The sequence below is a fragment of the Suillus discolor genome, assembly GCF_016758755.1.
Source record: "Suillus discolor strain FC423 chromosome Unknown F5147scaffold_45, whole genome shotgun sequence".
NCBI classification, from domain to species: domain Eukaryota; kingdom Fungi; phylum Basidiomycota; class Agaricomycetes; order Boletales; family Suillaceae; genus Suillus; species Suillus discolor.
The window spans coordinates 46,905-70,905 of record NW_024541292.1 but is presented as its reverse complement, the minus strand read 5'-3'; the positions used below and the strand labels follow the sequence as shown (position 1 = coordinate 70,905).

The 24,001-nt window shown below is 47.9% G+C and overlaps 7 protein-coding genes across 7 annotated transcripts; 3 read left to right on the top strand and 4 right to left on the bottom strand.

Moving 5' to 3' along the window:
* Window positions 1–301: 301 nt before the first annotated feature.
* F5147DRAFT_838607 (uncharacterized protein) lies at window positions 302–2,283 on the bottom strand (the record flags this gene model as incomplete). The annotated part of the gene is made up of 13 exons (XM_041444171.1): window positions 302–825; window positions 878–926; window positions 982–1,210; window positions 1,263–1,403; window positions 1,456–1,515; window positions 1,676–1,708; window positions 1,756–1,769; window positions 1,827–1,855; window positions 1,911–1,949; window positions 2,002–2,016; window positions 2,071–2,090; window positions 2,142–2,174; window positions 2,229–2,283. The coding sequence occupies 13 exons, from the start codon at window positions 2,281–2,283 to the stop codon at window positions 634–636; spliced, it is 909 nt and encodes a 302-aa protein (XP_041290372.1). The 3' UTR covers window positions 302–633.
* A 1,591-nt stretch (window positions 2,284–3,874) lies between these two features.
* F5147DRAFT_283319 (uncharacterized protein) lies at window positions 3,875–5,129 on the top strand. The gene is made up of 7 exons (XM_041429024.1): window positions 3,875–4,100; window positions 4,156–4,199; window positions 4,263–4,364; window positions 4,415–4,684; window positions 4,735–4,848; window positions 4,900–4,918; window positions 4,973–5,129. Exons 1-7 carry the CDS (start codon window positions 3,975–3,977, stop codon window positions 5,039–5,041), a joined length of 744 nt encoding a protein of 247 aa, XP_041290371.1. The 5' UTR covers window positions 3,875–3,974; the 3' UTR covers window positions 5,042–5,129.
* A 29-nt stretch (window positions 5,130–5,158) lies between these two features.
* On the bottom strand, window positions 5,159–9,745 carry F5147DRAFT_580606 (PHD-zinc-finger like domain-containing protein; the record flags this gene model as incomplete). Its single annotated transcript, XM_041431555.1, has 18 exons — window positions 5,159–5,309; window positions 5,362–5,449; window positions 5,499–5,545; window positions 5,594–5,723; window positions 5,866–6,398; window positions 6,744–6,828; window positions 6,880–7,645; window positions 7,696–7,840; window positions 7,889–8,058; window positions 8,106–8,444; window positions 8,502–8,675; window positions 8,728–8,895; window positions 8,944–9,020; window positions 9,070–9,202; window positions 9,254–9,372; window positions 9,418–9,471; window positions 9,518–9,568; window positions 9,619–9,745. The coding sequence occupies 18 exons, from the start codon at window positions 9,743–9,745 to the stop codon at window positions 5,159–5,161; spliced, it is 3,357 nt and encodes a 1,118-aa protein (XP_041290370.1).
* Window positions 9,746–10,643: 898 nt separating this feature from the next.
* Window positions 10,644–12,733, bottom strand: F5147DRAFT_706395 (uncharacterized protein). The gene is made up of 7 exons (XM_041437987.1): window positions 12,457–12,733; window positions 12,295–12,406; window positions 12,091–12,237; window positions 11,562–12,033; window positions 11,367–11,507; window positions 11,147–11,313; window positions 10,644–11,092 (listed from the first exon to the last, which is right to left on the bottom strand). The coding sequence occupies exons 1-7, from the start codon at window positions 12,582–12,584 to the stop codon at window positions 11,012–11,014; spliced, it is 1,248 nt and encodes a 415-aa protein (XP_041290369.1). The 5' UTR covers window positions 12,585–12,733; the 3' UTR covers window positions 10,644–11,011.
* A 785-nt stretch (window positions 12,734–13,518) lies between these two features.
* F5147DRAFT_706391 (glycosyltransferase family 66 protein) lies at window positions 13,519–16,717 on the top strand. Its single transcript, XM_041437986.1, has 11 exons — window positions 13,519–13,837; window positions 13,892–13,909; window positions 13,959–13,995; window positions 14,050–14,081; window positions 14,140–14,250; window positions 14,303–14,532; window positions 14,584–14,769; window positions 14,818–15,025; window positions 15,076–15,875; window positions 15,929–16,329; window positions 16,379–16,717. The coding sequence occupies exons 1-11, from the start codon at window positions 13,680–13,682 to the stop codon at window positions 16,505–16,507; spliced, it is 2,310 nt and encodes a 769-aa protein (XP_041290368.1). The 5' UTR covers window positions 13,519–13,679; the 3' UTR covers window positions 16,508–16,717.
* Window positions 16,718–20,171: 3,454 nt separating this feature from the next.
* F5147DRAFT_809413 (thioredoxin-like protein) lies at window positions 20,172–21,517 on the top strand (the record flags this gene model as incomplete). Its single annotated transcript, XM_041443416.1, has 6 exons — window positions 20,172–20,593; window positions 20,646–20,684; window positions 20,735–20,851; window positions 20,881–21,078; window positions 21,136–21,358; window positions 21,411–21,517. The coding sequence occupies exons 1-6, from the start codon at window positions 20,465–20,467 to the stop codon at window positions 21,515–21,517; spliced, it is 813 nt and encodes a 270-aa protein (XP_041290367.1). The 5' UTR covers window positions 20,172–20,464.
* Window positions 21,518–21,843: 326 nt separating this feature from the next.
* F5147DRAFT_580733 (MATE efflux family protein) lies at window positions 21,844–23,859 on the bottom strand (the record flags this gene model as incomplete). The annotated part of the gene is made up of 11 exons (XM_041431562.1): window positions 21,844–22,010; window positions 22,058–22,171; window positions 22,223–22,271; window positions 22,322–22,402; window positions 22,452–22,591; window positions 22,640–22,666; window positions 22,715–22,803; window positions 22,852–23,143; window positions 23,191–23,504; window positions 23,532–23,655; window positions 23,712–23,859. 11 exons carry the CDS (start codon window positions 23,857–23,859, stop codon window positions 21,844–21,846), a joined length of 1,545 nt encoding a protein of 514 aa, XP_041290366.1.
* Between the last annotated feature and the right edge of the window lie 142 nt (window positions 23,860–24,001).

Genomic DNA, 24,001 nt, shown 5'->3' with positions numbered 1-24,001 from the left:
CATGATCCGAGATCAAATTTCAAACCTGGAAACAAGCGAAGCGTTTGCAGGCTCTTTGCATGTTGACGTCCGTACGGTAAAGTGATCTCTTGAATAGACATGATCATGATGCCTTGAGGAAGACAATCGCAATCGGAAGTAGTCTGTTCAAGAATACAGTCGGCATTTCGGCAGCTCTCAACCTCCAAACAGCATGTTGAGCTGAGTGCAAAATAAAAGGGCAAATCAATCGTTCACTCAATGAATGATGGTGCCTGATTTTAACAGCCAAATAAAATTATATTAAGTGTACGAGTACTGACCTGTACCGACAGCTAGTTTGATAATGAGCAGTATTTAGCCAGGCACATAAGGCGAGTATGACTAGTCAAAAGCGCCACAGTCTGCTGCATGGGGGCGACTTTACTGCGATGCTATGGTCGCTGATAGTGAATGCACGTTGCCATAGATGATGTGGAGGAACCCGATCATCCAAAACCACTGATGAATCAATCACTATTGATGTATCCTTGGTAGCGACAATGTACAGTGTTAGATGTCTCGATATGACACTATGGACTAGCATCAGAGAATTCCTCTATGACAAGAGTCCGGGCGAAGGGTTTTCACTCTACCTCCTCCTAAGTTAAAATATCATTCGCGCGAGTCCAGCTCGTGCTCCTCCAACATCGGTGGCGAAGTCCAACAGAGGCAATCCTGGAATGTTGTACTGACATGCACACAGTTATCGTTGGCATGCGCTTCCCAAATGCTGATGATAAGACGTGGCACGATAATAAATGGTGCAGTATCGTTGAACATTAGAAGGAGATTCATCACTACCGTCTGGGTATGCCTGCATTAGAGCGCATCTTTCTAGAATCAAGAGAGATCATACCGAAAGGTTGGCCCACAATATCGCCATGAATATTTGATTCGCCAAATTCCTAGCGTGGCGCGATGAATGCTTTCAGAGAACGCAACAAGCGAAGGGGAACTTACAGGACAAAGTATATCACATGATATTGGACGATCACGATTACATAGGTGTTAGGTTTCATTCGAAGTCCCTTCCGTTCTTTCAGGTGCTTCCCGAGGGCGGCAATGGCGAGGACAACTAGGAAGATATCATAGCATATGACGGGGATGGAAGTATATATCGCTGGCATGGGTCCGATGTGGAAGAAAGCCGCGCAGTACTTGATGTTTGGGGTTATTATTACTTCTTGTACTACGCACCAAGGCATCAGCTTGCACAGAATTCGATCAAAATAGAAATTTACTTGAGATCGCTGAGGGTCGACTCCATAAATATATATCCACCGCTATATAGAGCGCGACAATAGGTATAAACAACACCAGTAGAACATAAAGGATAGGCTTGGATTGGTTGTACAAGGCGTATAGACGCCAGATGAGAATGACTGCAAATGCGAAATGGGTATGCGAGAATGTATGTATACGACCTTGACTTACCTTCTCCCAAGCAAAAATATACAGAAAGACTCCATTGGATAAACAGAAACATACCATAACCTATTCCAATTTCACGATGAGCAAACCTAGTTTCAGTTGAATATGATATACTCACAACTAAACAAGAGGTCAGCAGATCATGCTTAAATGTCAAACAAACTTCTGACGTACGGCTGAATCTTAGTCAACCTAGAATTCTCTAGAGAAAGAATTGATAGACTCACTGCTTCAGGTATATAAAATAGACCTCCCCCTAGCACTACTCAGTTAATGACAGCTCAGTTGGTATACCTCACGTACAGCAGGCGGAGATTCTAAAAGCCAGCGTCAACATACAATATCCATCTGAAGGATACAACACCGCAACGTACATTGCAATCAAAATACCGAAATATCGAACCTGAAATAGCAACAAAATGGGAAACTATCAAGCACTTTGGCAGGGTGGGACTCACAACAAGGTATAGATACGTCATCATCGACCACTGTCTTTCCTGCATATCCAGTCAGTTCCGGATCTCGATAACGTCGAGGTTGATTTCTAACCCAAACAAACGTGACCTGTGATAATATGATCATGAGTAATCGACCAAGACAAAATGATCTCTTTGGTACCTCTTTCTCGAACTGAAGCACTAGATAACATTACGTTCAGCTGCACTGCAAGGTTCATGAGAGCTACTGACCGTACTCATAGAATATCAGGGTAATGACCACAACTGAAAAACGATGAAATTTAGCATAATGAACCATTTCCGATAAGGCTAACGAACCTGATGTGTTGTTATTCCAGGCAAGAGCATACATATATTCATCTAGTTCCGGCATAAAACTGTGCAGATCAAATGGCAGTTTCAAAGAGTAAGGGATGGGTTGCTAATCACTAACGTACAATACTTATAGGGCAGGCTATCGGAATCCCGTCAACTGGCAAGGGTTGTGAACTTGTGACGTTTTAATGAAAACTGTACGACAGCGGAGCTTGCGGTGCCGCACTCTATCAGATGTCTGTCCTTGATAATTCGCTACCAACGGGAAGGCCCAAAGGTCGATGATCACACGACTGACAACTTGAAGGGTGACCCTGCGTCACCGGTGGCTGTAACAGCTTCTTAGGCTAGATTCGGTAGCAAGGGCGGTGCTTATCTGCTCCTGCTGGAAAACATCGAATGAAGTCTCACCACCATTCATGTAACCGTGACAAGCAAGTGCATGATTTGAGATCGAACCTCATAATAAGCGAAGCGTTTGCAGGCCTTTGACATGTTAACGTCCGTGGCAGAGTGGTCTCTTGGATAGACATGGTCACGATGCCTTCGTGAAGGCAAGCGCTATCGGGTAAGTACCCCATTTGACATTAGTTAAAATGGAGAAGGTGGAGCCATGAGTGTATCGTCCCTGTGGAATCATCGGACTATCAGATAGAGCACAAGCATACAGAATCGGTCCGGATCTACTTACTCGAAGTTAGCCAATTCTGCCGAGGCTGGGATTTGAATTTGAACGCTTGAAGCGTGAGTGCACACGTTGCTCTACCTTGGTCTTGGCTTGAACCTACCGGCATTCAAAAATCATATACGCGAGTTCCCATGCTGTGGTGGTGATTCGCGAAGCCCAGCATGCACGATCCTCGAGCGTCATTCTGACATATACTTGCAAGAGGTTGTCAAATTCCTGGCGGAATGTAATGAGTACTTTCAACTCACCACGTGTTATCGGAATGTGAATCCGGGCCAGGGTCAAATTTTTGACAGAGCTGTCTCCGTAACCAGTCTTTACTACGTCTCTGAGATGTTAAGTGCTTGACGTAGTACCTATCCCAGGCCCCGACGGTTCGCGTGACATCATGTAACTTAAGAAAAGCTGAAACCAAGGGGTCAACTTCGTGCCTTCCCAGGGGTCGGTCACCTTTCTAGTACTAAGTCGCCAGGTCGGGTGAGTTCGTTTGACCCCACAACTGCCACGCCCAACGACTTGCATCATCACTTTGTTGCTCAGTATTAGAGCCTCACCATACGTTCAGGTTATTGAACTTGTGGCAAGGAGTGAAAAGTTGTCGAGTGACATGTGACATGTGACCTGTTATTGTTAATTGTGTAATGGTTTCTCAGGTGTCTTCACGCATGTCTATCAATCAAGCGCCTTCGCCATCGCCTTGGGAGTTATATTTGTAATGAGCCGGTCTCTTGTACATCGTCTTTTCAAAATTCTAACGTGATAGATATCTGACGGCAGGAAAAAAAAACCGGTTTGCTTGCAAACGTTCATTTCCTATGGTGATTTAATCAGAAGCCGTATATACGCGCGTACGTGAAGTTGGAAACAGGCTATTACTAAACCTTATTTCTCCAGTAAGGTCCCGATTTACTACTTATGATCAGCACTATAGACTGATCATCGATGAACTACGTAAATAATGATTGCGGCCTGCTTATGCCCTCATTGCACACGTTGTTCCTGGGTTTGAACCGAGTGACCCTCCCTCGAGCTACTCTAGTCTTCGTAGTGGTATCATAACGATGAGCTGGATGTCTGGCACGCAAGCTGGTATGCAAGGGCTATTGAACGTCACGGCAGATTCGCTGGCTGAGTACTGCGGATTGACTGGCGATCACCAGGCAAATTCAGTGTTTCTCGAATCACAGGTTCGTATCCTACTGGCAACACCATCGTTCTCACCGTTTCTCATCTGCACATCAGCTTGGTTTGCTCCAAAGAAATCCATCCCAAAACGTGATCAATTCGTGCGTTTAGCAGCCAAGGTTGTCCCTTTTCCTTGGCTGAACCCTAAACCATGCTTCTGTCAGTGAATTTTGCGCCATATATCTCCCAGCCCTTGTAGACGCCTACGATGCGCAAGATGCGGCATTCAATATACCCATGAGAATGCTCAATGCCGTTGCTTACCTGCAAGTCCTCTTCGACTACCTGTTTCGCCCCATTCACACACAGTTTTCAGGCCTTACTTCGCTAGGTTTCTATTGACCACGGCCAAAACGTCGATTTGTAAGACTCAAGCGCATCGCATGGCCACTGCGTCTTCAGCTCCAGCAGATCCCGTGCACATCGTAGAAATGTGCCAGTTTCTCTCGACCCTCTTAGCCCTGCAGGGTACGAATTCCGTCAGCGAGGAAGACAAACAAGCGCTTCTCCCAAAACTGCGTGAATGGAATAGGAAATACCAAAAGCAACAGATTACGCGTTGCCTCAAGCAACTGGAGGATGATCCGTGAGTTTCCCGTTCGTCGCCGAGAAGGGTAATGACAACCCCCAAACAAGGGAGACAACGATCCTGGCAGGTGGCCTGAAACAACACTGTGAAAGCTCTCTTAATAAATGCGGCTTTGACGGCTGTGGAAAGTCCGGAACTTCGAAGCTCTTGCAATGCTCTCGGTATGATCCTGTTCTCGTTCTTTAGTTCACCTGGGCCTCACCACGCCACAGGTGCAAAACAGCTGTTTATGCAAGTACCTACACGTCTATCTCTTGTGTCTGTCTCACTATGCTTTACCAACAGTGCGACCGTGATCACCAGAAAAAATCTTGGCCATCCCATAAAGCAACGTGTTTCCCAGCAGTTTTTTGAGAAAATGTGGAGCCCGGATCACGGGTTGGGACTTGGTACAGTCTCTGTATTAGTATATTCATGTCTGATGACCAGTCTGTTACTCGTCTGCACAAAAGTACAGAAAGAAGCCCCCGTTCATGAAGCAGATTGCTCGACTGGCATAGCCATGTGAACATCAGTGGGACCTTGCTCTTTCATAGAACCAGCGCTTGTGACCTCAGTCGCAACATCCTCCGTTTCATGAGCAAGTAAATCTGCATCCGTTTCCATCTCTGCCAGGGCGCGCCTGGAAGCAACGTGTTCTCGTCAAATATATGAAGAATGAGAAGAGGACTCACCCGAAAGCTTCCCGGCATTGTTTCTTAATCCTGGGTGTTTTCCACTTTTGGACCACCGAGGTTGGCGAAAGTAGAGAAGCATCGACCGCTAATGAGAGAATCAGCAGTAACACACACACAACGTTACTGGCACTTACCATTATCTTCACCCAGTAACAACATATGGCCAGTGGTGACCCATGTCCTGCTCAAATGATCAGCAAAATCCAACTATTCATTTTCGGAGATGTACCATGAACTTGTGGGGTCATAGAATTGTACGATGTGACGAGAATTATCTTGAGGTCTCTTCTTCCTGACGTCTTCTGGAATCGCTGGGTCATCCGGTTCCCAAACGACTGCAGGCCACCATGGATACGTATCTAATGAAGTGATATCAGTAAGAGTCTGTAGACTGCCGAATTCCATTTATCGAGGTCTGACCTGCTTTAGCCCAAACTGTTAAGGAACCATCGTCAGATGAGAAATCTGTGAAGATATCGGTCGACTTACCAAGAGTACCACACTCTAACTGTTTTCCCGGTTCAAGGACAACAAGCGCTTTCCCTGTAGTAACGAGATTGGCTGGCGCGCGTTGCAGTTGACGCGTTCCGACGAGCTTTACGTCGGGTATGGTATTGGATGTAGTCGCCTCGCCCCGTGTCGTAGGCTTCTCATCAGAATCACTGTCCAGCTCGCTCAGAGAGGATAAATCGGATACGTCATCTTGAGTGGTCCCGACGTTGGTTTTCGGGATCTCAGTGTTGGGTGGCGGAAGGCCTTGGGCAGCTGCAGCTGCAGCTGCCGCGGCCGCGGCCTTTTCTGCTTTCCGCTGCCTTGCTTTTTCCCGCCGAAGTTTGGGCGTGTCTAACTCCTCCACCACAATTTTCCCATTTTCGACATTGATCTTCGTGTTTGGTCGTACGGGGATCTTGGCTATCCGCGCTTCTAACTCTGATCGTGTCTCCTCCCTGTCCCTTTCTAACTCTGTGACCTTCGGCTGGATTATTACCTGCGGTTCAACTTCTGGTTGAGGTTCGGGTTCTGGCAGTAGTTGCCTCTCCGGTTGAACTTCCGGTTGAACTTCCAGTGGTTGAGGTTCGGGTTCTGGCAGTAGTTGCCTCTCCGGTTGAACTTCCAGTTGAACTTCCAATTGAGGTTCGGGTTCTAGTAGTAGCTGCCTCTCCGGTTGAACTTCCAGTTGAGGTTCTGGTTCTGGTAGTAGTTGCCTCTCCGGTTCTTCCTCCTGGTGCTTCTCTGGAATATCAAGAGCCATGGGTACCTCCATCTCTTCATTAATGGCATGGTCTAACTCTGCCTGCGCATCCATGTCAGTGGCAGCAGCACCCGCCTCGGACATTACTCCAGATTTGACATCCATCTCCGCTTTCTCTTCTACAGACAAGCCAGAGGGTCCAAAAATCTCGTCTAGAGTCTGATTATCCGATGCGTTTGTGCTGAATACAGACAACCTCGACATCCCACGATCTTCATTACGACGATCAGTTTAAGAAAACAGCAAAGAAGATATCGACTTACCAATCTTCTTTTTCTTTGGTGGAAGTGGAGCCCTTTCTACTGGCTGGCGTCCGCCCCTCCGTTGTCCCGACGGTAAAATCCATCCGGCATCAAACATTTTGAATAATCCCTGACTGTCTACATCTGTGACCATGGGTGGCGTTTCTGCTTGCCCAGGCATTGCACTCTGCCGGCGTCGTTTCTTCGGTGGTTCAGAAGCTACTTTCTGATCACCCTCAATTACTCCCAGCTCAGGTTCGGCAGTGGATTGAGGTTCGGGTTCAAAGCCAGCCTCAGCCTCGAAAGCTGCGGCTGCGGCACGAGCTCGGCGAGTTCGCGGGGCACGGAAGCCTGGGGAGGTGTCCAGAGGACCAGGTTCAACAGTTTTGGGAGTGCGCTTCTTTTTGGATACCTTTGACTTCGGAGGCGGCGGAGATGGAGCTGGGGCAGGAGGCGGTGGGGGCTTCACGAGCGGAAGTTCAAAGCTGAATAGTGATGAGATGGGATCGGTATGAAGAAGAAGATTAGTGTTATCTTGAATGTCTTGAGTCGACGTCAGTAGCTGGAGTGTTTCCATTAAAGGTTCTAGGTCTCCGATTGACACCTGGGAGAGAACGAAGGAGTCGGAAGGATCAGGGGGAGTAAGGGGTGAGTGATTGTAGGCAAGGGAATTGAGTTCCTGAAGGATGGGTTGACTGCTTATTTGTATTCTTTGTGCGGTCTTGTAGAAAGATGTACCAGGCTTGTTGTACAGGATTGCATTAGACAGTACCAACTCGATGTCACTCTGAGAGATGTTAAAAACGGAAGCGTAAAACTAGCCTAATCATAGCTCACCTTGAAACCCTCGAGGTCCCAGTACTCGTGACGATCAAGCTTCCCATCGATCGCATCCCAGGTCATGGGCGTTTTCACGACATCATAGTAGTCGGGGACCTCCGTCCTTGACACCGGATGCTTGAAGAGACTGTGACGGTCAAGACTTATGAAATGTCAGCGTTTCAATCTGAAGACTTGGAGCACCGCGTACGCAAGAACCTTCTCAAACGCAAGCCGGAGTAGTGCCTCGTGAGGGAAGAGTGCAATCTCGAGCACTTTCTGGATGCTCTCAGTCTGTGCAAGCTTCCGGCTCTCCCGTCTGCGAGTTTGTAGCGTCAATTCACGAACAGACTCCAGATCTCCGCGCAATTTTTTCAAGTACTGCACGAACATTAGCCATTGCAGAAGAAACAGAAAGGAAAACGAACCTCTAGTTTCACAGTCTTTTCTTCTTCCGTCTGTACTTTCCCCGAGTTTGACGCTGTCCATGGTTCGAGATGCAGTCTCTTCAACAGCGGCGCCCCCCGCCTCGCTTCACGCTTCAAGCTCCAATATTTACAAACCATATATACAAATTCGTTTTTCTTGCGCACATTCACCTTGGTGATATAATTCAGGATGCGTTCAACAATGATGTGTGGCACGAGCGGTGGGCCGGTCTTGTAAGTTTTGGCGTATGCACGAGCAGATTTGGACAGCTTGGAATTGGGGCTAGTCATCTGGCCGTCTTGTGCAAGAGCTTTCAGGCGAGCGTCTTGCTGCTCTTTCTATATATAAAAAGTAAGATGAGTGATTTCCAATGTAAGGGAGACGGCATTGCATACAGGAAGGTGCTTCTCGCAATAGCATGCCAGCGTACCAGGCTCAGATCCCTGCGAGCTCTTCATTGGCATGAGTAACCTTTCCTTGCGAGCGCAGGTTGTGTGGAAGGCCAGGAAGCATGAGTTCTTTGTACATTGGATGCATGCACCCTCGCGAATGCCACATATTGAGCATTTCTGGATAGAGTGTCAATGAACGAAAGAAACATGAGACGAAAAAAAAACTTACCAATTTCCAGCGTTGCTTCGGAATTTTGTCAGATCCAGTGATAGGTTCCATGAATACCTCATTTGCCACCCGCGTCTCGGGTATCCAAATAGCACACAGAAGATGGGCCCAGTCACCAAATACTGTTTGTTTGAACGCTCCCCCCTCGTTGGGGCAAAGTATGCATGACTGAAGGTCCGTTAGTGAAATATGCATGCCCTTTCAAAATCTCCTCACCACTAGATTCTCAGGGGAGACGGTGCACTTGCGACATAACCACTGGCCTTCAGGTATGTACGGGACTCCATAGCAGTCTGTTGGTACATGAGTGAAGTGATATGTTCAAAAGTTCGAGGGAAATACCCTGATGAACAGCGAGGTTACAGCCATCACAAAATACGATAGCATTACTGTTTTCTCCCTCGGAATCGTCACAAATGGCGCAAGTCGAATCCTCAGAAGGCATGGCATAATCAGATTTGGGTATATTCTTTGTCTGCATAGTGGCAAAGTAAGAAGAGTCTATACATGGTACAGAGGGGCGTACCAAATCAAAGTACTCTTTCTCCAGGCGATCCATGATAATCTCAAACGTCTCGTACGTGACCGCATTCAGTTGATCCTTCTTCCTTTCAACGTTCGCTGCGTCAAGCCATTCCTGATCTGCTCTAATATATTGGTAAAGCGAAGGAGGGGTAAGGGAGTGCCCACCTTGGTCGTCCATGTCATATTCTACCTGAATGGCAAGGTCTTTCTCAAGGGGCTCTATTTTGTGTCAAATAAATCGTTTATTACACGTGAACATGCTCACCGATGTACCGAATGTAATGATCCGGTCTCAGGAATTCAGTGAAGTCATTGTCTGCAAAGGAGTTGGCTCGAGTAGTTTGACAAAGCATATACACTACATACATCCATAAGATCTAGCTTGTAGGTCGTGCACCCCAGCAGGTTGGTTGATATCATCATCCTGGACGATAATAAATGACACTTTAGGCAGTGGTACTTGAGCAGCAGGGGATTTGAAGCCGCGAGTCATGGTGTGGCAAACGAGGAAAGCAAAGTGAAGAGTCTGGAGAGACTTCTGAGGCACCGCTCAAAGCTTGCGTACTAGGTTTCGAGTCGCTCACTAGGCAAGCCAAAGAGAAACAGCAAGAAACTCATTCGAATGCTGATGCGGCAGCCTTCAAGTTAGCCCAAGAGTCGTAACCGTGACCTAACACATCATGTGACCTCTGTGTACGCTTGGGCGGCAGACACTTTCAACACCTCAAATAAGTAACAAATCTAATATAAAATCGCATTCGAAATCACAAATGTCTAGCGCTGGCTGAACTTAAGCAGTTCAAGCCGAATTTGAATGTGTTATACAAAATCTGATGAAGTATAGCTACAATTTGCGCCAATTTCGAATATAATTTCTATATTTGTGACTTATCCAACACTAAATATTGACTCCGATGGGGCCCCAGGAGTGGGAATATCGGTGGCTCGCCAGTTTAATAATGATCGGCGGCCCCGCCCGCCCGCATGTATAAGCCGCGTTCTAAGCAGAATATGAAAGGTCTGATCAGTAGAATAAGATAAGAACCTGCCTTACACGGCCTCGATCGATCGCATATTCTCGGAAGTGTAGCTGCGGAAATGGAAATGGAAATGGACATTCCAGAATCCAGATGAACTCAGTTTCCATACTTCTGAAGTGATCTTTCAGGATAACTTAAGCTCTCAAGAACATAACATGGCTACGAAGCTCAGAATATTGAAATGACCCATGGCACCCGATACCTCTCAGGTCACTCACACAACGCATTACCATTTTACTGCACTAAGCACTCGAAACGTAAGTTTTATTTATCGAAGTGACCATGATCAGTGGCACATTTTCCAAGAGATTCACATAGCACCTTTCCTGAGAGCGCAAAAGTTTGTGATCTGCCACTATTCTGACTATGTCGTAGTTGTGATCTTCTCGAGTCTCCGACAACTTAGCACTGGAGTCATGATTCTATAGAGTAGACGTACAAACTTGCCTAGAATACGTGTTGTGTTCGCAACACGAGCAAAAATTCGTACAATCTTTAGTGTGTATTCAATATACAGTGTCGGGATATCCATAACTGTTCAGTGGTCTGGACGTGCCGAGGTCTTTCACCAACCAAACCCATTTTGCACATGCGGCGAAGTTGTCGACATACTGTCATACAACTTACTGCCCGAACGCATATTGCGTCCTAATGAAGACGTCCAGCGTCTTGCGGCATGGCACATGACATCTGCCATGACCTCCAAGGGGAAGGAGGGATTATGATGCCACTTTGAGAGACTCGTTTGCGCAGAGCGTTTCAGCAAAGGCCTTGAAATCGGCCTTCGGTGCACGCCCCGGCTGCATGTCGATTGATTAACCGAATTGTTCTTGGATCAAAGTTATGTTACCTACCTTGAGGGCATAGATCACAACCTCATCTTTCGGTTCCTTCCCCTCAGCAGCGACCTGCTCCATCAGCACGACTCGGAGAATACTTTCACCTGCATCATAATGGCACCGCACTGCAGACCGCAAGGCTACGTTCATCGACACCTGGCCCAAGGGGTCCCGTCTGAATACTGATACACCGCACATGATCAATATCAACATTTTGCAAGGAAGATATACTTACACAAGCGCGTTCGTTCGTCATGCGTCAGGACTTTGATATGTCCAAAGTTACCATTTGTGAATTCTTTGCGTCCGCGCTTTATGAAGATTTTGACACCTTTGAGCTCGGAAGATACGGATTCGTCTTCTTCACCGGTTACGACTAGGGATACCATAGATTAATGAAGTTGTCAGGTCGTTGTAGGCGGTGACCCACGTGATGATACTTTTGATGATGTGGATGCCTGTGCACGGTCACCTAGAGCACCGGCCGAAGACGTCTCAGCAACTTCATTTGGAGACGGCGAGATCGCATTATCGTTCGGACACAGCACAGGTGCGTTATCAACGGGAAAGTTTCGGGTACGAGATTCGCCGCATCGCCAAGCAGGTGTGAACGCCGACGTAGATGACGGGAAGGGAGTGTTGGAATACTTGGTGAAGGGGGATTTGGTGTTTGCGAAAGATGAGAATGCAGTGACATTCGGACCAGGAGTAACTGGTTTGGGAGCCGACAGTGGTGGCGGTGTAACGGGGCGGGGCTCACTGGGCTCATTGGTCCTCACTGATTGAGACTGATTCTCGGGACTCTGCTTATGTTGTGACTCAACCTCCTCGGTTTGTGGTTCGGCCGACTGAGCATTTTCGTTAACAATGGTAGCCGGTGGAGTGTGTGCTTCTGGAGCGGGCTGCAGAAGATTAATTTGAGTCACCTGGTGCACGATCAAATTGAATCTTAACTTTACCTCATTAGCGCTTGCAGCGACTTCTTCGACTTGCGCGGCCCCAACTTGAGCAACTGTGGACACTTCTTGTTGAACAGCTGGTTCAGGATGGGGTGCCGCATTCTGGGCCTCTTGATATGAAGGAGGTGGGATGACAACTTCCCACTCCTAGCAGAAGTTGCTCAACAAATGAAGACAATTACATCGTCTTCGATTAAAACTTACTTCCTCCTCGTGGTCGTTGGGAGGTGTTCTGCTCCTTTTGACGGGTCTCTCCTGTTCTTCCTCGGATTCGGCATCAGATTCATCGAGCTTACGCTTGAGAGACTTCTCCTCGCTGAGTCCGCGTTATGGATTACTACTACTCGGCTGGGTTGCGTGACTCACGGTTCGACATCGACGTGCCTTGGTTGAGCGCCCAGGGAGGAGGCTCTACGAGCACATGCGTAGCCGAAGGTGGCCGCAAAGGTCGCGATCCCACAGAACGCAAACTGGAATTCGGTAATGGGGAGCATGATTTGATAGATCTGCGAGTAACCTGAAATGGATTAGGGTACGAATATACCCGTAAGGCTAGACTGTGGTTGTTGCTTGGTATGTATTCAGTCACCAGGACGTGAATGTAGTGGCTCTGCTATTGAAGAGCTACAAGATGAAGAGAGCTGGAAGAAAAGTGCAGAATGCCGTTGCATCTGGAGCCGCTTATGAGGGCTGCATGCTGCGCCTCGAGGCTTCCGCACGCCTGCCATAGATGGAAGGTTGATGAGACACGTGTTGAACTAGCACTGTTGTAGAAATTCCATCAATACTTACATGGCGCATTCTAATGGTATCGTCACTGCCTTATGACGCACCGAAGCTGATTAGGGCAGTGGTTTGTTATCGAGGTGGAGGGTAGTTTTGTGATACTGAATTACTAAACTCCGGCGAGAGCAAAATGCTAGGATGTTTTGACCCGGGTGTGAATGCTGGATCCGGGCGCGTTTCCCAGCGCGTTGCCCCAGCGTTTGATCCAGCAGGCATAATCCAGCCCTGACTCAACGAGTATGCCGTATCTCGAGGTGATTGTCTCTGCACTATTAGGTTCGCGGCACCGGTCATTGCAGGCACCACTTCACTGGTAATAGATTTAGGGCCCATATACCAGCATCTCTCCTGCAGATAAACAACATGGCGTATACCACGATGACTCGGAATTCCTTGGACCGCGGCGGTCATTGGAAAAAGCAGTGCTGGTATCAGAAGCTGGCTACGTCGACTCGTCCCGCCTTATATCCATGTTAGATTTCCACCGAGGATACCTTGAGCTAATGGGACCAGCGTATAAGCCACAAGTCACCGTGACCAGTACTGGTAGCATATGAATGGCTGTCATTGGCAACGATGAGTAGTAGATAGTTACGGCAATACTAATAGTAATAGGCTTGCCAGGTGCGTGTGACCCTCCACGGAGGGGTCAAAGTCTACATTCATTGGACACGTCGACTTTCGGTTAACGCCAAGGTTTCGCATTTCCATATTGCTTGGAGGGTTTCAGCTCATATTTCGGTCTCTTCATTCAACGTTGCTAAAAGACAGTCCACGACAGTCGACAATAATTACTAGCGGCCATGCCGGCTGCCTACCCACTCCCTTCTGACTTGTCTCCCGTCACCGTTGCCAACACCGCGTCCCTCCTCCGTATCATTGCACTTGCCCTCATATCAGGCGCTGCTATTGCCTCTCGTCTATTTGCTGTTATCAATTTCGAGAGTATTATCCATGAATTGTGCGTGCAACCGTATTTGAACATGCGTCGACTCACACAATGAACTCTTCACAGCGATCCATGGTTTAACTAGTACGTAAATTTTGTGTTCTTATTCGCGTGCTCAGCGCCTCCTTTACAGTCGAGCAACAAAGGTTCTTGCCTCGCAAGGTTTCTATGTAAGCAGAACATTCAGGCTCTTCAACTAGCACTTCACAAGTCGCGTTTTCCAGGAATTTTGGAATTGGTTCGACCCAACGGCATGGTACCCCCCTCGGACGTGTAGTTGGTGGAACTATCTATCCCGGTCTTATGGCAACTAGCGGTGTAATATACAACTTACTCCATGCACTCAATCTCCCGGTCGATATTCGCAACATTTGCGTCCTCTTAGCTCCAGGATTTAGCGCCTTAACTGCTTGGGCCACGTATATGTGCGCGCGTTCTGCACTCCATTATTGCAGTCAATTTATTATCACTTACCAGGTTTACGAAAGAAATGAAAGATGAAAGTGCTGGTCTTCTTGCAGCTGCGTTCATCGGCATAGTACCGGGTTACATCTCGCGTTCCGTCGCCGGCTCGTATGATAATGAGGCTATTGCTATATTCTTGCTTATGTTTACCTTTTTCGCATGGATCAAGGCGCTCAAGCAGGGAAGCGCATTTTGGGGCACTATTGCTGCTGTATTTTACTTCTACATGGTGGCTGCATGGGGTATGATGTCATTCATCTACTTTTCAAGTTGATTCTGACAACAATCCACAGGCGGGTATGCATTCATCACAAATATGATTCCTCTGCATGCGCTCGTCCTAATGTTGATGGGTCGTTTTACGGGTCGACTTTATGTTGCGTATTCGTCATGGTATGCGATCGGCACCTTGTCCAGTATGCAGGTCCCCTTCGTTGGCTTCCAGCCTGTTCGCACTAGCGAACACATGGCTGCGCTTGGTACGTTCATCATTCCCATTTCTCGTATTATTTTGAACACCTTTGCAGGTGTATTCGGCCTATTGCAGATCGTTGCTTTCGGGCAACTTGTTCGCGCACACGTGTCTTCAAAGCAGTTCCAGGAATTACTCCTTGCTGCGGTCATCTCTCTTGGCTTGATCGGCTTCTTTGGAATTGTTGGCCTTACTTATAAGGGCTGGATTGCCCCCTGGACTGGGCGATTCTACTCCCTGTGGGACACCGGCTATGCCAAGAAGTATGAGAAGATACCTGTGCACAACCTTCTATCACTGACCAGACACACAGGTACATCCCTATCATTGCTTCAGTATCTGAGCACCAGCCTACCGCATGGCCTTCGTTCTTCATGGACTTGCATTTCCTGATTTTCCTTTTCCCTGCGGGCGTCGTGATGTGTTTCCGTACACTGAGGGACGAGCACATCTTCGTGATCATCTACGCAGTCGTTGCCAGCTACTTTGCAGGCGTGATGGTGCGTCTGATGCTTACCCTCACCCCGGTTGTCTGTGTGTCTGCCGCTGTAGCACTCTCCTCCCTCATGGATACGTATCTGGACCCTACCGAACCCAGTGTTGAAGACGACAAGAGTGAGACCTCGACTACTCACTCCACTGGGACAGCATCTGCCTCGAGACCCGCTACACCCGCTACCAGCAAGAAGACGAAAAAGAACAAGGAGAAAGAAAAGGAAGCTGCTGCATCCGCAGGCGGTGTCTTAAGTGAACTTGTCTCCAACGTTACTTCCTCTGCTGCAGCTGCCAAATCCGCCACTACTACCGAAAGGGGCGTCTTCGGTATGGACACGCGCCTGGTTGTTCTTTTGAACTCGCTCGGATTGCTTCTCTTCTTCGTCGTGCATTGCACATGGGTGACTTCGAACGCATACTCCTCGCCATCCGTCGTGTTGAGCTCGACAAGCTCCGATGGAGGCAAGAACCTCATTGATGATTTCAGGGAGGCGTACCACTGGCTGAGGCAGAACACGGCAGAGGATGCAGTTGTCATGAGTTGGTGGGACTATGGCTACCAGATCGCAGGAATGGCGGATCGCCCGACGTTGGTGGATAACAATACCTGGAACAATAGTGAGTTTCTCCCATGATATAACATCCTCAATTGACGCTAACTTATGCAACAGCACACATTGCGACAGTGGGCAAAGCCATGTCATCGCCCGAGGATATTGCCTACCCCATCCTGCGCAAACACGATGTCAGCTACGTGCTCATCATCTTCGGTGGGTTGATCGGATACAGCGGCGACGACATCAACAAGTTCCTCTGGATGGTACGCATCGCGCAGGGTGTCTGGCCCGATGAGATCCAAGAGCCAAATTACTTCAATCGCGGAGAGTACCGTGTAGACAGCGAGGCATCCCCGGCGATGCGTGACAGTCTGATGTACAAAATGAGCTACTATCGCTTTGCGGAGCTGTTTGGTGGTCAGCAGCCTATGGATCGTGTGCGAGGACAGCATGTGCCTATACAGGGCCCAACTTTGGACTACCTCGAGGAGGCATATACATCAGAAAACTGGATCGTACGTCTCGACGTGATTGGAATGCGGTATTTAGCTGACTGTCCTTTAGGTCCGCATTTATGAAGTGAAGAAGGACGATGTGCTCGGACGCGACTTGAAAATCGCGAATGCGTTCAATCAGGGGAAGAAACGCAAGCGGACGAAACCTATGTCGAGAAGGAAGGCTATCGGTGCTTGAAGGAGGGAATGATACACAGCGAATGAGATGCAGAAAAGCTTCGAGGCCTCAGAACGGCGTGTCTGACATAGAGATCGTATCTCTACGCCTTGTAGTATTATAGACCTTATCTGGAGCTACAATCTTCGTTCACCCTCTTTGTCGTCTCGTCGTACATGTCCGACAAGCATTGATAACACATGTAATGAAAATAGAACAAAATAGACTACACAAGACCCAGTCGCAAGTTGCTCAACATTAATATTAGAGACACCTATACTCGCGTTACTTCTCCGGTACCATTAATTAGCTAATTTACCGTTCGTATCGTCGTGTCCCATGTGAACACCTCGGAACAACTTGAGCTTGAACGTTCTTGAACTACTGAGCTCTTCCGGTATACGGTATAGCACAGGTACGGCGTAGAGATTTGCTACCCGTGGTCATATGTCAATGTTGATGAAAATGATGCACCGAACAGCCTGAGGATGACAAAGCTGATCTAAGTACGTGAACCAAGTTACTGCTCATGCGTCTACATGAACCTTGATTAAGAGGACGAGAGTGTTGGGTGAGGTTATTAGACCTGTGTTACTATTTCTTGTTTGTGTACCCGCGGGTAAATGTAACACCGCGGTAGTACGGGTAACACCTGTCACGGTACCCGGGTATGGTATTGATCTTCGGATCCGCGGGTATAGCCGTGCTATACTACTAGTTACTAGTAGCGTTCTCGCGTTGTTGTTGTACCTCCGAATCTCGAACTCGTCTGCTTGCGAAGAGTTGACAGTCTAAGCACAGCCCAACCTCTCTAGTTGCACCTGAAACATTTAGTATGTGGACTCTGGATTGCACCGATATCCCTTGATCTCATTTCTATTTTCAACTTGAAGCATTGACTTGGATAGCGGTGTGCGTATATATAACACGAACATATGTTATTGTTATGCATCTATCAAGTTCGCTTCATTATCCACCAATATGACCATAACGATCTCAATCAATGATCCCGCTTTGTGGCCTATCATCAAAGCGGATCGTCTTGCCAGTTATTTTATAGGTTCGTAGAGAGTAGTCGGATGTTGAAGTTGAGGGCTGATGAGTCTCAATCTAACCTTTGACGGCGGTTTCATAGTTGCCGCCTTTATTGGAGTGACGTATGATTGGGGTGAGCATGATAATATTGAAGGACTGATATCTTACAAGTATTTTAAGCACTTACATTCGGACAAGAGGTATGTTAATGCTATGACTGGAACAGCCATCTTGCTAAAATGGTTTTGTAGGTTGAACTGATCTGGGTGAGTAGGGTCCCATGTACGAGGAACAACCATGGAATAATTAATTACAGAAACGACGCTGGTCGCTAATGACAGTTCTGTATCTCAGTGTGTGTAGTTTGTCTGTCGCGGTCGCCATGTTGTACTGACTTGAAAGCATCCTAGGTGCGCTACCTTGGAATCTTATATGCTGCGTATGTTCGGAAAGCTAAACAATCAGTGTTGTGTTGATCATCTATCCCTCATAATTAGCCTGAGTATCCTGAGTACGTCTCCTTAGTACATCCACTGTCTTTCCGTTTTCTGATCAACGGTATACAGACATTGTTCTGACCATCTCGCTGACAGACACAGTGAGTTTTCTGCACAGATATGTCGTTATTCCCTTTCAATTGACCACAATACCCTGTAGCAGTGGGTGTGGTTCTTTGCTGACTTCTTGGTTCACTAATGCCACGCTATATGACTACAGATGTGAGTCTGTTTGGTGTGTGTGCTATTCGAGGTTGGTCACTGACTGTGTTCGTCAGGCTTGATTATATACGTCGCAGAGAGTTGGACGGTTGTTTTAGTAGTTGCAATGCTGTCAGGTGAGCTTGGCACTTGTGAGACCTCAGTGATATTGATTTGACTGAAACATGTTGCAAGTCATCATCATTATTCGGTTACATGCCATGTATCAACGATCCAGAAAGATCCTCATATTTCTCATTGTCACCTTCCTGGCTAACAACATTTTCGATGGAGTGGTGGCCGCAATGACAACGATGCATAGTTCAGGGGGTACGCTTAATTATGGATGAAAACAAACGTGCATGGGGCTCATTGATGAATACCAGAGGAACTCATTGCCTTTGGCGCTGATCTGTGCTTGATTAACTCCGCGAAAGATATCGTACTTCTGATTTCTCTTACTTGGATACTCTACACCGTGTGGGAGGTCGTCACACTGTGTCTCACAGTCTGGGTAGCGGTAAAACACCTCCGTGAACTGCGACGACATTCAGCGGGAGGGATGATCGGGGACTGTTTTAACGTGTTGATGGAAAGTCACGTGGTTTACTCTGCGAGGTAAGATTATATTGTGATTAATGTTCCTTGTTTCCACTGAAGGGTCGGACATGGTAGCTTCGTTGCTGCTTTTTGCTTCCAGTTAATTGCTAGTTTGCCTCAAACATTCTCAACAGTATGTCAATCTTTCATCTACCTCTGCATACAACCACGGTTCATCATCTCTATAGAATCTATCTTACCTAGAAATTCAGATTTATTCTGGTTTGGTTCAGATTCTGATGGTCGTGCAGATGTCTGTGCTGGGACCACGCCTGATCCTTGGCGTTCGAGAATATCATGCTAAGCTCGTGTCCGATTCTGACGCAGTAACCGCCATATCCTCGATCGCTTTCCAGGAGCGCGCGCATATATCGACTATCAATGGTAGTGTGTAATTTTCGGTGAAGTCAACGGCTGTCTGATGTCCTACAAAGAGCAGAGGATTTTGCTTTTATTTATTCCTACTTTCGTGATGGTATTGATTTAGTTTATTTGGTTTCCCGAAGTAGATTTCAAGGAGACATACTGCCGGACCTCTTAGATCTAGCTTAGAGTGTTATTGACATTCTTGTCTTGACATCCATCATTCAACTCTGGTCAATTGTCGAAGGGTTTAGAAGTGTTCCCTCATGGCATTGAACATTTACTGTCCCTCGCAGCGGCTGGGCTGCCGATCATCGAGGTGTGTTAGGACTATGACAGATCGGTACTTGGTACTTTTGCCTAACTTCATGAACCCGGATGTTATCATTATTCGCGGCGGCCATCTCTGCTTGGCTTGACTTCCCGCGTAAGCCTCCATTTCTAACCAGATGCTAGTTGGTACGCACTGGGCACATCCCCATCAACATTACTTCGAGTATCAACCCTTCATGGACCTGCACTCTTCCCACCCGGTGGGTGCGGTGATGATTTTTCCGTACACCGAGGAACGTGCAGATCGCCCCATATGGTCGTTGTCAGCTTTTTTGGCGGGGACGATGATGGCACGTCTGATGCCGATGACCATGACATGACCCTCGCCCTAGCCGTATGTGCGTGCTCGTCACTCAGGGATACTACCGAGCTGAATATTGAATATGACAAAATCTAGAGTGAGATAGAACTTGGGACAATAAGCATCCACTGGGCGGTGGTAGGATGTATACCCAAGTCATTTTTGCCACCAGGAGAACTTGAACGAGCCGCTGTAAGGGGAAGGACTGCAAGGGAACTAAGGCCAGACCTCTATAGCTACCTATCGAGGACAGCTCTACGAGCCAGGACCCCTGCCACCGCGCCAGGACACCTGCTACTGTGCCCGGACCTGCCTAGGTCTGATGCGGACGCCCCGCTCCACCGCTACCTTCGTTCACTCACTGAATACAGTAACACAGACATACATACGTGTTATTACATATAGTAACAGTATTGAGATTCCAAGCAGCCCTACTAGTCGTGCCAGTCTGACGTGATTCAAGAGTTGTATACGTACAACGGGTCATGCAAAATTCCGAACGCCACGTCAGCACGTCTTGTATACGTTTCTGAGCGCGGTTATGGCATATTTAGCAGTAATTCCACACTGGATCTACTTCGACTCGATACACCTTCTGGCTGGCTCGTCTACTTGTTTACTTACTAGTCCCTGCCGGCCTTTGTTGCAATGCTTCTGTTTTCTCTAACCACGCTCCTGGTGTTATTGCCCACAATAGTGTCTGCAGCCATATTTCCTCCTGACACCAAGGTCAAGATGCTAGACCCAAAAGGTTTTCGTAAAGTTATGAAGAGCAATGTAGGCGGCTTTGATTCTGCCCTTAATTAAATTCTCATTCCAACCACTTCAGAGGACGAGTGTGGTTGCGTTTGTCGCCCCATGGTGCGGGGTGAGTTCCAGAACCATGGTTTCGTTTCAACTGACAAACAAGCACACCAGCACTGCCAACGGATGGCTCCCGAGTATAGCAAGGCTGCTCAGAATTTGAGTCCACTCATTCCGTTTTATGCAGTAGACTGCGATGCCGAGTTGAACAAGCGGTTGTGCGCGGAACAGGTGCGCATCGCAATTACCCCTTGGTGCAGTCATTTCAGACACTCGTTCAGGGTGTTCAAGGGTTCCCAACCCTCAAAGTCTTCCCTCGTGGTGGCCGGACCGAGCCTGAGCCATACGACTCCAACGAACGTACTTCTGGCAAGTTCATCCGCTGGGCCTCGCGCTCCGTACCCAACAACGTGAAAGCTCTCCCGCATATCCACGACATCCCAGCGTGGTTGGACAAGGTTCGGCTCTCAAATATCCTGTCTCTTGGCCTCATATGACCCGCGCATCCCTCACAGACGAGCGACCTCCCACGTGTCATCCTCTTGAACAAGGACAAGAAGTTTCCGCTGCTCTGGCAGGTCCTTGCGAATAATTACGGGAAGAAGATGGCGTTTGGCCATCATACAGACCCAAATGGCGCATTTGCGGTATCGTTAGGGTTCCCAGCGACTGTGGAGGGCAAGACATCAAAGGTCATCGTGTATCTACCAGGATCCAGCGTGCCAATTTTGTATGAAGGTGCGTGTTTTACGTACACAGCTTTGATTACTTGATAAACATGACTACTTAGGGATGACCAAGTACGAGCCGTTGACCAAGTTTTTTAGGTCCATATTGGATGGGTCAGCAGACATCCTCCAAACGTCACCAGAACAATCTGTCAGGGATGAACTGTAATTTCCTTGGATCAACGTAAAGTGATTGGCATCTTCTACTCCAACGTGTTTGGAGTCACCCGCGGACATATCATCAATCTCACACGGTGTTCGCCAGAGGTCGATATCCTCATATTCTGGCCAGTTTCTTGATGGGAGGGGAAGCCATGCGCGTGCTAACGGACAGAAAAAATATTTGATTATGATTCATATTCTATATTCTGCATAACTCCCATTTCCTGCAGATATAGGATGAGCGATCGTCACTTCCATTGAAGTTTGAATCCCAAGTTTGTATCTCAACACGCGTTCTTTATCAATCCTTCACCTCCTGTGAAGTCTCTCAGGTTAATTCGTTAGACCGTCTTCCTGGCGTATCCGTTCAGCCAACACCCTTCGCTTTGCTTCTTCGGCGTTCCTCTTGATTCCTTTTTGTACCTCTCGGTCCCAGTTTGTTCCGAGCCATACCACACCATATTCAGATAGGCCTACTGTGAATAGGCCGATGACTTGACCTGAATGAGGATGAGTAGTGATTTCGCAAAAGGCACGGGATGCGCACCGATCCAGAGTCCCTGCAGGCCAAGACCAGTCTTGAATGCGAGGGTGATTCCGATCGGCAATGCAAGAATGTAGTATGCAACAAGGTTAAACATGGCGCCAAGGTGTTGTTTGCCTGAAAGCACTGATAGGTGAGCTTCCCATTTCACATCAAATGCTTGCCCACCTTGACCGCGAAGGACACCACCGCAGGAGTTTGCCAGAGCGTCGGCGATCTCACGGTACTTTCTCAATTTGTAGATATCGCGCATAGAGATGTACTCACTTGAAATGAAGCGACTAGAGGCATTACTCTACTGACAAGCTGGACGACATCCTCATCGTCGCTGAAGATATAGCCAAATTTCTATCTGCCATTTGGTAAAAAGCACATAGCGAGACAATTGTTGACGTACGTTTCTGACTGCTAACATGATGACCATCACTACAAAGCCAATGATGACGCTAATCAAGGCAATAGCATGGGCTGCGTTCCTGGCGCCGATGGCCGTTCGTGCCCCGATCAAGTTTCCAATGCGATTTGAGGCGACGACCCCTGGTGAGATGTTAGCTGCACGAATTGTCCGTTGCGTTGGACACTGACCGAACCCAAAAGGCAGCGTGCTTATGACTATGGATGCGGTTAATACATTATGAGGTGTATTAGTGAATTCCATACTTTGGTCGGTAGTCATGATAACAGACTGTGCTGCCAGCGGAAGCTTTCCGAGCCGGCCTGCTGCAAGGGCTACTATTTCAAATGCAGCCCTATTCACAGTAAGTGGGATACCTGAGTTGGGGACAGTCGCGGCTCACCATTCTGTGCCTACCATTAAGATACCCGGGAGTGCCAATTTGAGGAACTCGATGCAGCTCTCGATGTTGAAGACAGCCTTGGGTTGAAAGCCGCCCCACGTAGCGTTTTGTTTGTGCACGGAAGAGATCGATGTCATTGCAATCAAGAGGAAGAACGCACACCAGTATGTTATGGAAAGCGCGACAGGGCAGCCGAGCATACCCAATGAAGTATAGTGAACAAGAAAAATGTTGAGGGCGATATTGATTGGCGATACTATGATCAGTACCCAAGTAGCAGCCTTCATAATTCCTGCATATTTTGTAAGTCGACGGACGAATACTCGGCATACAACTGACCTTGGCATTGCAGGTATTTCTTGAGGGACTCGAAGGCAATGTACCCAGGCGCACCGAAAACCAAGATCCTCAGAATAGCTTGCACATCCTTGCAAAGGCGAGGGGGCTCTTTGAGAGCCAACAAGGCAGGTTCCATGAATGCCCAGAGCACGCCGACGGGAATCAGAAGAATCCAGAGTAACACTACACAACGCTGGAAATGCACAGCCAGATCGGTGGAACGACTTCCTCCTGTAAATGCCTGAGAGCCTAAGGTATCAAGGGCTGATCCCCCTCCCAGTGCAATGCACCAGCCTACAGGACGTGGGATCATCCTCGCAAAAGATAATCAATGGGGCTACTCGCCAGTAACGTAGGCCAGCATCATCGAAAATGCCGCCGCAGAAAGTTCTTCTGGGCCTAGACGGCCTGTGATCACGATCGACACTGTCTGGATAGAATTCTGTAAGATGTACGACAATATGACTGATTGACATCGGTTGTTAGTGCATGCTTCTTGAAGCTGACGAAATCCAGCCTACCAGGAATTGAATCGATGACAAGGGAGGCCAGAAGGCGAGGCCCGATTGTTTGGTTCTCTCCTGCCACTTCGGGAAAATTCTGAATGGAATGCTCATTCGGTTGCTGTGCGCGTTGAGCGTTGTGGAGGAGGGGTGCTGTTTCATGCATGGATCTAGTACGTGACATGATGCGAGACTTAGTGAATGGCCGTTACCAATTCCACAGTCTTTATAGCTGATTCCGATGCAACGGACTATATAACGGAACCTCGGATTGTCCCATGCCGATTCCCTTCCGAAACCCTCTGGAA

Bases quoted from the DNA above. Each gene is read 5' to 3' on its own strand.
- F5147DRAFT_283319 (XM_041429024.1), top strand. From the start codon at position 3,975: ATGAGCTGGATGTCTGGCACGCAAGCTGGTATGCAAGGGCTATTGAAC. The intron at 4,101-4,155 runs GTTCGTATCCTA...TCTGCACATCAG, and splicing joins CAGTGTTTCTCGAATCACAG to CTTGGTTTGCTCCAAAGAAA. The intron at 4,200-4,262 runs GTGCGTTTAGCA...TGCTTCTGTCAG, and splicing joins TCCCAAAACGTGATCAATTC to TGAATTTTGCGCCATATATC.
- F5147DRAFT_706395 (XM_041437987.1), bottom strand. From the start codon at position 12,584: ATGCTCCCCATTACCGAATTCCAGTTTGCGTTCTGTGGGATCGCGACC. The intron at 12,034-12,090 runs GTAAAGTTAAGA...AATCTTCTGCAG, and splicing joins TCGCTGCAAGCGCTAATGAG to CCCGCTCCAGAAGCACACAC. The intron at 11,093-11,146 runs GTAGGTAACATA...ATCGACATGCAG, and splicing joins TTGTGATCTATGCCCTCAAG to CCGGGGCGTGCACCGAAGGC.
- F5147DRAFT_706391 (XM_041437986.1), top strand. From the start codon at position 13,680: ATGCCGGCTGCCTACCCACTCCCTTCTGACTTGTCTCCCGTCACCGTT. The intron at 14,082-14,139 runs GTACCCCCCTCG...TATGGCAACTAG, and splicing joins TGGTTCGACCCAACGGCATG to CGGTGTAATATACAACTTAC. The intron at 14,770-14,817 runs GTACGTTCATCA...ACACCTTTGCAG, and splicing joins CGAACACATGGCTGCGCTTG to GTGTATTCGGCCTATTGCAG.